Here is an 11518-nt window from a genome sequence, read left to right as displayed (position 1 = left end):
AAAACACGCTCCCTTTCTTCTTCTTTTTCCTTCCTGGGTGGCATTTGCATGTTCCTGCCATGCATGGCTTTTCTCTGGGTATTATTCTGGTCTCCGTCCACCATCCGAAAACACGTTTGTTCGGCTTACTGGTGATTCTAAATTGACTGTATGAGTGTGTGAGCTTGTTTGTGTCACAGTGGCCTGGAAATGGACCGCCAGCCTGTCCAGACAGTTGATAGGCTCCAGCAGAAGCTGTGACCTTCAAAGGAAGAAGCAGGTATAGATAATAGTACCTTCAGCTACTACACCATGAAAACATCTTTTTTTTTTTACTTTCAATCATGAAACCCCTCAACCTTGTATTTGAAATATTAAACAAATAACATACCAGAATATGAAATGTATTATTCAATACTTTTTTGAGTAAATTTCATTGCAAATTACATTACGTCCATTAAGTCCTTTTAGAATTTATTTTGATTATTTACTCATTCTTTTCAATTATTTTGTGTTTATCTCTGTATATGAAATAGAATTAAGGGTTTTATATATTTACTTATGTGTTTGGGTCAAACTAACCTATTTTATATTTTTGATTTAAAAAAAAAAAAGAACTGACATGAGAAAAAAAAGTTGAAACTCCACAGTCTTAGTAAAATTTTCCCTGAAGAATTTGTAAAACAAAAACATTAATAGAGTAAATGTGCTGCAATCCTCCCAAACATTCATGGCCCATTACATGATGTTCAGGTCAATTTGACCTGTGTAGAGTCCAATATTCAAGCGTGCACACACACATAAACACACACCGCACGGCAGCAAGAGCAATGACCAAAAAAGGAAGTGCTGCAAAGTTTCTGGACATTCGTAGGAATCCAGTACCACATGCAGCAATCACAAAGAGTATACAGTACATCCCCTGGATGGAGCATAAGTCTTCTGAAATTCTGTGCATCACATACTGTGTAGGAAGGCAGACCCAAACACACTCTAGGGTTGTCTTAGAATTACTGTTTTTCAGTTATAGGGAATAGCAAACTGTTCAGCATTTGTTCCAAATCATTCACATTTGCAGATTCTTTATTGTGGAGTTTATATTCAGGGACTGCATTGTCATATACTGTATAGACAATGAGGTTCTGATTATCATTGAATGTCAGAAAAACGTTGATTTATCAAGGTTTTACCTTTGTTTTAAAACTCCTGCGTTTACAGAAGATTTTTTAGAGCCAGTAGCTACCAATAATCTTTTGCTTTGCATGTTTTTATTGGCGTTCAGCAGTTATTCATTCATCACATCATTTGATATATCAGTTCAGAGATATAAACTTTAATTGAAACGTTGTTCTATTTAATTTTTCATCTAAGATGTATGCCACCATTCTTTACTATTGTGTATTTTCATTGACATATTATTATTATCACAAAAATAAAGTCCCAGTAATGTTCCAGGCCGTGACCCAAAAAGTACCAGGGGTCTTAAAGTCAACCGAATATAATAAATAATGATAAACAGACAGTTTGAAGGCAGATTAATTCCATCCATGTTTCATCACTTTCTTAATAATAATGTAGAATTTTTATGCAATAATCAGACAATTGTGGCATTTTAGCTGTATTTTTCATAACATTGGGGGTTATTATTGATGTTAATAGTACATATGTATCTGCTGTACGAGGTTGTGGTAAAAATATTGAGTGAATTTAAATGAATGTGTGCGTGCGTGCGTGCGCGCGTGCGTGCGTGCATGTGTTAGTGCGCTCTTGTGTGTGTGTGTGTGAACTGTATGTAAGACTGCATGTGTTCATTGTGTAGCTTCTCCTGTCTATTTACTTTCCTGTTTACCTTTTTTCTTTCAACCCCTTTTCATCCCCTAATCTACACTCCATGGTACGTCTTGAAGCTTCAATGTGGAGTGGTACTTTGCATTTCTCACATGCATACGTAGTGTGTTTGTCCTAACGGCGACATCTCTGGAACCGGTGCATTGTGTTGATCGGCCAGCTGGAAGCTTTGTCATATCTTGCCTGATCTTATAAAGTAGCACTCAGTGGAGATCTCCTTCCATGGCTCAGTGGTTTTGTTTCAAACTTTTGCAGAAGAGACTGTGACACTATCCGGCTGGCTGATGGTCCCTCCGATAACCTCTCTGTAAAAGAGATGGCTATTTACAAGAGCACTGTTGAGAGACCGTGCGAAGATGGGCCACCACAAGTTCTTCCACTTCCACTTCTTAGACCTGATTGAGACATGGTATTGTGAAACCTAGGTCATGAAGGTCAACACCACCCATGCGCTCATTGCATTGACTGATGCATTTTGGTTGTTGGATGTTGTCAAAGGCACGTCAAAGTCTGTCCCCCTCTTGACAGAGGTTTGGGTGTATTTTTCCTCCATGTTTGGTGCCACTGTAACAATGTTATTGTTTTTCCAACGGGCCAGCAGTTTCTCTTCTTGGCACAGAACCTCAGAGGTTCCCCGGGGTGACTTCAGGAAGGCATTCAGAGCTGTGAATGGGACATCAAACAGTCGATTCAACCTCATGGTTCCAGCGCTCTCATATTCTTTTTTTTTTGTCATCTCATCCATGAGTGAAAGGGTGGTAAAGATAGTCGTCATGGATGAACTTGCAACTTTGAGGCACCTGAGTAAAATGAAGTAGAAAGGTAATAAGCATGCAGCAGAAAGTTAGGTAGAACAGTGACATGTTTGTGAGTTCTATGACCACATTGAACAAAGTTGAGCAATTACAAATGCATACATCAATACTAAACACCTTAAACATGACGTGTGCCAACAATCTATGTCATATCTGTATGTTAACATACTTGACTAACTTTTCCTTTGGGATCTTTGTTGCTGCCATCCTCTTCTCTTGGCGCGAGAGAACAGTTCTGGTCATGTGACAATTTACAGTAAACATGTGAAACTGCACATATTTCATTGAGACCCTTTCTTATTTCAATATTTGCTGGAAATACATTGATAGTTCATTCAGTAAAATGTTTATGGCCTTAGAAATTAAACATTGTTTTACTGATACTATTGTGACCAGTGGGATTAAATATTTCAAAGTCACTGGCCGTAAGAATTACGGTAAAGACTTGTAAAAAGACTAAGTCAGTACAACAAAATGTCTCATGCTTCAGTGCTGATGATGTCCAGTGTCACACGAGTATATGACCAGTTTAAACAGCAACATGTCTGCAAGAGATACACTGTACTAAGCAGTTTGCCATTATTATTTTTTTTACACACAGCTGTGACTGGTTTGGAAGATAATCCTGGTCTATATCTCCCTCTAGTGTGCAGTACACATTTCACAGCACAAGCATAAAGTGGAGCCTGAAAGTTGTCTTTGTGTGAAAGCATTTCTGCTGCGTTAATGTACCGCTATAAAACATTTTACTGAAGTGAGTGGTATAAAATGAGCTGATTTTAAATATTTGTTTATAGCACAAAAAAATGTATAATATACAATAAACCATGTAGTAAATCAAAGCTATCCTGTCCCTCTCTGAACATTGTACACTAAACTTTATGATCGGAAAAGGCCAGATTAAGGAGTTCTATTCATTAATTCTGATAAAAGTAGTCATCCAATTTTTTCCCCTCTTTTTCTGTTAAATACTTAACAGCATATTAATGGAATGAGAAAGTCCAAATCAAATTTGCTGGTCTTTCGTTGTACATTTATTCAAATTACTTATTATAAGATTGTGCCATGTTTCATGTTTAAATTAAATATAACATAAAATCATATAATAAAAACGTTTTTTTGGTTGATAATGTATAAATCAAATGAATTAGATTTTATAAAATAATTTTAATTGTGTCACATTGAAAAACGTATATATAAAACCAAATCGCTGATTCTTTAACAAGAAAAAAAACACACCATTCATTTTAGATTCAATCCGTCGTCTTCATTGTCCCACCTTTATCCAATATTTCCGCTGATCCCTGAACGCATCAGTCATACACGTCCGGCCCTTAAGGCTGATTTATGGTTCCACGTTACACCAACGCAGAGCCTACGCCGTAGGGTACGCGGCGTTGCGCGTCGATTTAACGCGGAACCATAATTCAGGCTTTTATCCAGCCCTTCTTCCGTTACGTCATATCCATCATGGCGGCGCCCCGCACCGCAGACGGGGTGGAGGAGTCGGGCAACAGCGACACTGGACCGGCTCTCAGCGGGACTCTCGGATCCATCCAGGAGGCGAAGAGACCGCAGTTCGGGACCCGGTTCCTCACGGACCCGCGGCAGGTGTTCCAGCACAACGCGTGGTCGGTACAGAGATTGAAGGGATGCAGCAATGTCCACGTGCATCTCCTGCATCATCACCCTAAACTTTCAGCTGTCAAGTGCTGTTTTTTTTTTTGTTGACTCTTTAGACCTGATTGTTTCAAGTAATGTGAGATATCGAAAGCAATCATAAATGAGGGACATATTTGCATGATTTGGTTTGGTTTAATAAACTAATCTCAGCTCATAGTTATTGACACTACTCGAGTTGTAAAAAAAAAAAAAATCAGGGGGGATGGTGGATTTTATCATATGGGGACAGATAATTTGTGCTGATTGAAAATAATATAATATATTACAAATAATATCACTGACCAAAACACCTGCAGAAATACTGCAGGAATGACATAGCAGCAGTTAAATGCAGCCTTCTGTAAGCTTTAAATATCCACTGGGCTTACATCAAATACATCAAAACAGAACAATAACAAACAGTTTTCTGAACTTATCAATATGACTCTGTCCTTAACAGGATAAGTAAAATGGATCACTGCAAAAACTCAAAATCTTAACAAGAATATTTGTCTTATTTCTAGTTAAAATGTCTCATTTTAGTAAAAAAAATCTCATTACACTTAAAACAAGACTCATCACTGGAAAAAACAACAATTTTCACCTGTTTCAAGTAGATTTTCACTTGAAATAAGTAGAAAAATCTGCCAGTGGAACAAGATTTTTTTGCTTGTAATAAGAAGATAAATCTTGTCCCACTGGCAGATCTACTTATTTCAAGTGAAAATGTACTTGAAACAGGAGAAAATTGTCAAATAAGTTATTTTTCTGGTGATGACTCTAAATGTTGAAATAGCAGTAATAAAACATTCATTGATGAAATGACATAAGGGATGGAAAGGGGGGATGGCATTTTTACAGGGGGGATGATTTTGACTGTTTTTACTTCAGGAGGGATGCCACCCCCCCTCATCCCCCCTCAACTCGAGTACTGGTTATTGAGCATCTGACTTGGTGCCCAATAATGAGGTCTGACTATTTGTGATAATTATCTTTCAAAAGTATACTTTTCTCTATCCAAACATTATAAATAATTCTGGGCAAAATCTGTTGTCAAATATCTCCAAATTAAAGGCATTTTAATGCTAAAATCTCCAGTTTTCCATGTTGCACATTCTGATGTGACTGATATGAATGTATGATGCAGATTTGATTCTGCTTTTGCCAGATGTGATATAATACAGCCCCAGCAGGGCAGGGACATGTTGTTACTGTGTCTGAATGCCACAACAACACCTTTTATAAGTATCTCAGGACTGTCTAGTGCTCCTGTGCTCTAAATAACCACATTGTTTCATCAATCCTAAGTAATGGTATCTTGTGCTCAAACAGGGACAATGTGGAGTGGACCGATGAGCAAGAAGAAGCTGCGAAGAAGAAAGTTTTAGAACACAGTCACCCTCTACCTCCAGAGAAACAAGGTCTCATTACTGCCGTCCAGACTCCACCCTGAAACATATACAAGATACACATACTTATGATCAGGAGGAGACATAGTCTCCCTTTTTTCAAAGTTGTGTGAGGTGTGTAAATGTACCATATTGCCACGGAAACACCAACTTTAACACCTAAAATTTTCTTTCAGAGGAATACGACAGCCAGGCCAATGAGTACTGGAATGGGTTTTATACAATCCACGAGAATCGCTTCTTCAAAGACCGCCATTGGCTCTTCACGGAGTTCCCAGAGTTGGCCCCGCAGTGTAGTCTCAACCATGAATCACCTCCAGATGTTGCAGCGGCTGTTGACAGCCAGCAGGACGGCCCGGATCAAAAACAGTGTACGGATTTTGCAGCTTCACCTCAAGGAAACGGTGACTTTCCCGGCGCCTGTGCGGCTTATCGGATTCTGGAGGTGAGAGGTCTTCAAGAAAGCAATTTGCCATTTGTTCGCCACACACTTCCAATCACATTTTAGTTGCATTTATGATGGTGAGTTAGATCAACTCCAGGCGGGACTTGGACTCCATCAGTGCTGCTCGGCACAGCCCAGGGGCAGAGGGGTTCTGGTTTTGGTGGTCTCAGGATCCCATCACTGCTCTAGGAAGTTGATGTGGTTCTGTTGGTTTCATGGAGCTGCAACTTTCTGCTCTCTGGAGCAGTTTGAAGCACCAAAATCAGTATCTACAAATCTAATACCGTAGTTATCAGCTGGAAAAGGGAGGAATGTCCTCTAGGCCTGTGTTTAAAATATCGATTTCCCAATTCTAAATCGATTCTCATATTAATTCTTAAAAATCGATTTATATCTCTTAAAGATCGTTTTTTTTTTTTTTTTTATTTATTTTTTATTTATCTTATTTTTGGGGGGAGGAGGTATTTATTTATGTATTTTTTTTTCATCATATCATTACAACTTTTGGTTATTTTTTTGTTTATCCCCAAAAAAAGGAATGTTTTGTTGGACACGAGAATAACTGGTGCCATGTTTTTGCCTTTAAATATGTTTAAAGGTATGAAAACATTAAAGTGTTAGGTTATAATTGCATAAATTGTCTATATTTCATTACTTTATATACTGTCTTTTGCAGTATTTGCAAAAAATGATAAAAACCAAATGCTCAAAAATTAAAAACCAAAATAGACCGAAAATGGAACAAATAAAAATGGAATGTGGGTAAAATTTAAACCGATTTCAACCGTCTCCGTTTGCTGCCCTGGATCTGTTTGGTAATTCTGCCCCATGATGTTTCTGAAAGCAGTTCTATCAGCATTCTGGGAGCTGATTGGTCCTTACAGCATCATTAGCTGCCAATACTTGCTGTTTAATCTCAAAATAATACTAGTAGTAATATTTTGCATAACTACAGTCATATAATTCATGCAACAGCTCAAAAAACAGTTTTAATAACACTAACCCAAATCAATATCCGAATCGGATTGAATCAAATCTTGATAATCGATTCTGAATCTTAAGAATCGGAATCGAATAGATTCTTGACATTTGAATCGATCCCCAGCCCTAATGTCCTCTACTGGTTGGGATTGAGGTCTGAGGTCTTGTGATCTGGTGAGGCTGACCCCTGATGGGGAGATGTTTAGTTCACATCCAGCTGGGAGGAGACTCCAGGGGAGACCCAGGACAGTGTGGGTGTTGGTCTGGGAATGCCTCTGTGTTCTCCTGGATGGATTGATTTACCGTCTTAACAATGCATCTTTTCAATGGACTGATGCATTAACTGGAAATATTGATTGCATTTGTTTTTTTACACGGTGGTTGTGCCATCAATGCCAAACACTCTTTCTTCTTTGTTGAATTCATATCAATAAGACTGTCATAGCCCTAACTACATTTATAATAGTAGAGTATGGAAGCTGGTATGAATTTTACCCTGTTATTTCTAAAAATGTGGAGTGTTATCTGAACCCAAATGGAGTCAAAAACACGATGATAGTGACTTTTGTCTGACTTGTGTTCCGTACAGGTTGGCTGTGGTGTGGGGAACACGGTCTTTCCAATACTGAAGACCAACAAGTAAGATCATACAAGACACTGACATTTTGAGGTTCCAGGCCCATAAAAAGGTTTTGCTGTTGCTACAATCTATAACTGGACCTTTACCTTTTGCAGTGACCCGGGACTTTTCGTTTACTGCTGTGATTTCTCCAGCACCGCTGTGGACTTGGTCAAAGTGAGACATTTGGTCCATGAAAGAATGACATGCGTTCACCTTCATGTGTGTGTGTGTGTGTGTGAGCTAATTGAAAACATTAAATTGCTTCTCTTCTCATCAGACTAATCCCGAGTACGACTCTGAGCGCTGCTTTGCCTTCGTCCACGACTTGAGTGACGTGGAAGCCACTTACCCCATCCCTGATGGAGCTCTGGATGTCATAGTGTTGATCTTTGTGCTGTCGGCTCTGCATCCAAACAAGTATGAACTTATTTCTTTGCCTTCTTTCTTCTCTTCACTTCGGCGAGTATGAGCTATTACATACTGTACTAGCCTTGTAAAAGTCTCCCTCCGTCGTAGGATGCAGGCGTCCATCAGCAGACTAGCACGCCTGCTGAAGCCTGGCGGGGTGATGCTGCTCAGGGACTACGGGCGCTATGATATGGCACAACTGCGATTTAAAAAAGGTCAGATCTTTTTCCAGAGGGCACCATTTCAGAGTCTTTTCTGAGTAATTCTAGCCACATGCAACCATTTAAACATTGGAGGTAGGGCTGGGCGATATATCGAGATTTTAATATATATCGATATATTTTCAAACGCGATATGGTACGAGACAATATCGTTTATCGATTTAATTTTTTATTTTTTTTAATGATTTTGATATAGCTTATTTTGTGACAAATTGACTTGAATGTTTTATTTGAGATTTGCACAAATGTTTTGTTATTTGCACAACTTTCATCCTCAGTGGAAAAGTCTGCCTGTTACTGTCTACATTGTATTAATTGCACAGTGTATTTTAATTTAATTTGTTATGCAGGAAAGGGATATTTGTTTTATTTTATTCAGGAAACATTTTTATTCTATATATGCAGGCAGTTTATTTTATTTCATTTGTTTTATACATTTTGATATTGTGCAGACCTCTGTTAATAAATGTACCTGTGTGACATTTGGCACAAGGCTTTTTATTAAAACTGACTGTTTTTTTTAAGGGTTTGCCTCAGAAAAAAATGAAGCTAACAGAGATGCTATGCTATAATGCTTTGGGGGAAACCCCAATTATGTCACAGAAATAATATCGATATATATCGAGTATCGCCATTCAGCTAGAAAATATCGAGATATGACTTTTGGTCCATATCGCCCAGCCCTAATTGGAGGTAGTTATGCCATATTTAGACCAACACAAGTTAGAAAGGTTTGGATTTTGTTGTAAAACAATGTGTTTTTATTTATTTCAGGGAGGTGTCTCTCAGAAAACTTTTACGTCCGCGGCGATGGAACGAGAGTGTATTTCTTTACTCAGGGTAATAAAGATCATTAATCCTTACTGGGATTGTTATTATTGTTATTTTTCACTGTTAATTTGTGTGATTAAACGTATTTCTTTGCATGTTCCTATTTCAGATGAGCTTCATGAGCTGTTCACTAATGCAGGGCTGGAGAAGGTGCAGAACCTGGTGGACAGGCGGCTGCAGGTGAACAGGGGGAAACAGCTCACCATGTACAGGGTGTGGATCCAGTGCAAGTACCGCAAGGCGTCTTGAGACGCAGGATGGGGCGCAGATGAGAGAACCCACCTGGCCTGATCTCCAGCACGGAAGCGATGAGCTGAGAGGAAGCTGGCGCTGGCCTTTTCCAGGGCGTCAACAAAACTGAGAAGCTTTATTGTAGCTGTGATGAAGGGGAGGCAACGGGATCGTTAAAGGCTCTTCCTTTTCTCAGCTGCAACAACGTGGTCGGACTCGTCTACTCTGGTGCCACAGTCTTGGCGACAAGAGCAATGATTTACTGCCTCAGTACTCGGTAATCTCAGAAAGGGCTGGTCACCTCTGTAACAAGGTTTCTATTCTTACAAATGTTGTTTTCAATCAGTTGATGTTTTGAAATAAATTGCATGATTTTTAAAAACGTAGTGACCTTTTTGGCAGCCGTGCAAAGTGGAGCAGGAGTGAAAGCTAAGACGGTTGATTCATTTACTCAGAAACCCACATTCCAATATTGTATTGAAGTTTTTCAAAATGCACAGAAACTTAAATCTGAGTTTTATTTAACAGGCATGACTTTCACTGTCTTCAGTGATCAATATCATATATAGAAAATATAAACATGGATTTTAATGCAAGCTAACAATGAACTCTGTGGAGAGGCATTCAGTGAAGGAAAAACTTATAAAATACAAAAGTAAGTACTTTTAACAGATATATTTGCAACAGGTGAGGGTTTCAGGATTGAGTATGAAAAGATCATCCAAATAAAGTTTCATCTTTTCAAGCAAGGATGGGTTGTGGCTCATCAAACTGACGAGCTGATCAGTTAAAATCAATTTTCTCAAGGCAAATTTTCAAAAAACTTGGACCTTGCACGTATACATTGGATGATATTTTGAAAAGATTTGGTAAGTTTGGGAAAGTTTCACTGGCTGAACGGACAAGGGCGGAGACCGCTGTCAAGCTATGTTCACATTGGGCTGAAGAACAACCTCCTATCTGCAAAATTGTCTGATTGGTGTTTTTCACTTTGGATGACATCACAATGTGGGCTGCACCTATTCAGCCTGTAGGGTTAGGGTTAGGTTAGGATAGGGGTATCCTTAAAAAATAGCATTCTACAAGAAAACAACCGTTTTTTGTGTTTTCCCAAAAAAGGTAAATTGTCAGATAAGAGGTTATGTTCTACGGCCCTCGAATTGGCCTCTTTGACTGACCATTCAGACCAAATACTGCAAATGAGATCCGATCCGTTTGTCCCCATTCTGGGTGCTTTTATCAGTGTGGTTGCTATGGTAACCTACACCCATAGTACTCATGTAAACAGCCAAATGGAGGGTGTTCAACTAGCTTTCCTGCTGTTGCAAATGTTCATGTAGAGCCGTGGTTTAAAGTTTCCACAAGTTGCATGAAATGGATGCTCCATGGATGGGTGTGATTTTCAGGCCCACAAGCAGCGACTCCAGGAGAAGCCGTGATGCAGTCGTGATCACTTCAACTGTCTGTCGCTGACATCCAACTCTAGATTTATTTGTATTTTTCTAAATGCAATTGATCTACTCTGTGAAGACAATGAAAATCATTTTACTTTCAATAATAAGGATAATCTTTCTCAGTGTATATATATCACGAAACACATTGAAATTGGTCCTCTGGTTTTAACCAATCACTAGTTACACTAGGCAAGGCAAGTTTATTTGTATAGCACAATTCAACAAAAGGTAATTCAAAGTGCTTTATGTCGATATTAAAAATTATGAGAAAAGTTAAAATAATAAAAAGGACAATTTGCTGAAAACTAAGGGCAGTAGAGTACCACAGGTACACATCTCATTTGCAGTTTTCACAAAGTATTTAATTTAAAAGTATGCTTTAATACCAAATAAATGAAATAAAATGATAAGAAAAGAGGTAAAATAATAAAAAGCACAAGTTGTTAAAAATGAGGGCAGTAGAGTACAGCAGGTAAGTATTTAATTTAGGAGTACGCTTGAGTAAACAGTATTGTTTTTAGGCCTGATTTAAAGGAGCTGACAGTTGGAGCAGACCTCAGGTCTACAGGAAGTTTGTTCCACCGGTGAGGAGCAGAATAACTGAACGCTGCC

The 11518-nt window shown here is 38.7% G+C and overlaps 1 protein-coding gene across 1 annotated transcript; it reads left to right on the top strand.

Moving 5' to 3' along the window:
- Window positions 1-4107: 4107 nt before the first annotated feature.
- Window positions 4108-9817, top strand: mettl2a (methyltransferase 2A, methylcytidine). The gene is made up of 9 exons (XM_061711419.1): window positions 4108-4273; window positions 5637-5725; window positions 5890-6158; window positions 7729-7778; window positions 7875-7935; window positions 8039-8178; window positions 8278-8384; window positions 9165-9230; window positions 9331-9817. The coding sequence occupies exons 1-9, from the start codon at window positions 4113-4115 to the stop codon at window positions 9468-9470; spliced, it is 1083 nt and encodes a 360-aa protein (XP_061567403.1). The 5' UTR covers window positions 4108-4112; the 3' UTR covers window positions 9471-9817.
- Window positions 9818-11518: the final 1701 nt, after the last annotated feature.

Source organism: Cololabis saira, chromosome 21, assembly GCF_033807715.1.
Source record: "Cololabis saira isolate AMF1-May2022 chromosome 21, fColSai1.1, whole genome shotgun sequence".
Classification (NCBI taxonomy): domain Eukaryota; kingdom Metazoa; phylum Chordata; class Actinopteri; order Beloniformes; family Belonidae; genus Cololabis; species Cololabis saira.
The sequence above is the reverse complement of the archived record's forward strand: the minus strand, read 5'-3'. Positions and strand labels throughout refer to the sequence as shown.

Excerpts from the sequence above, each read along its gene's own strand:
- mettl2a (XM_061711419.1), top strand. The coding sequence starts at position 4,113 with ATGGCGGCGCCCCGCACCGCAGACGGGGTGGAGGAGTCGGGCAACAGC. Across the intron at positions 5,726-5,889 it reads TCTACCTCCAGAGAAACAAG|AGGAATACGACAGCCAGGCC; the intron begins GTCTCATTACTG and ends ATTTTCTTTCAG. Across the intron at positions 8,179-8,277 it reads TCGGCTCTGCATCCAAACAA|GATGCAGGCGTCCATCAGCA; the intron begins GTATGAACTTAT and ends CCTCCGTCGTAG.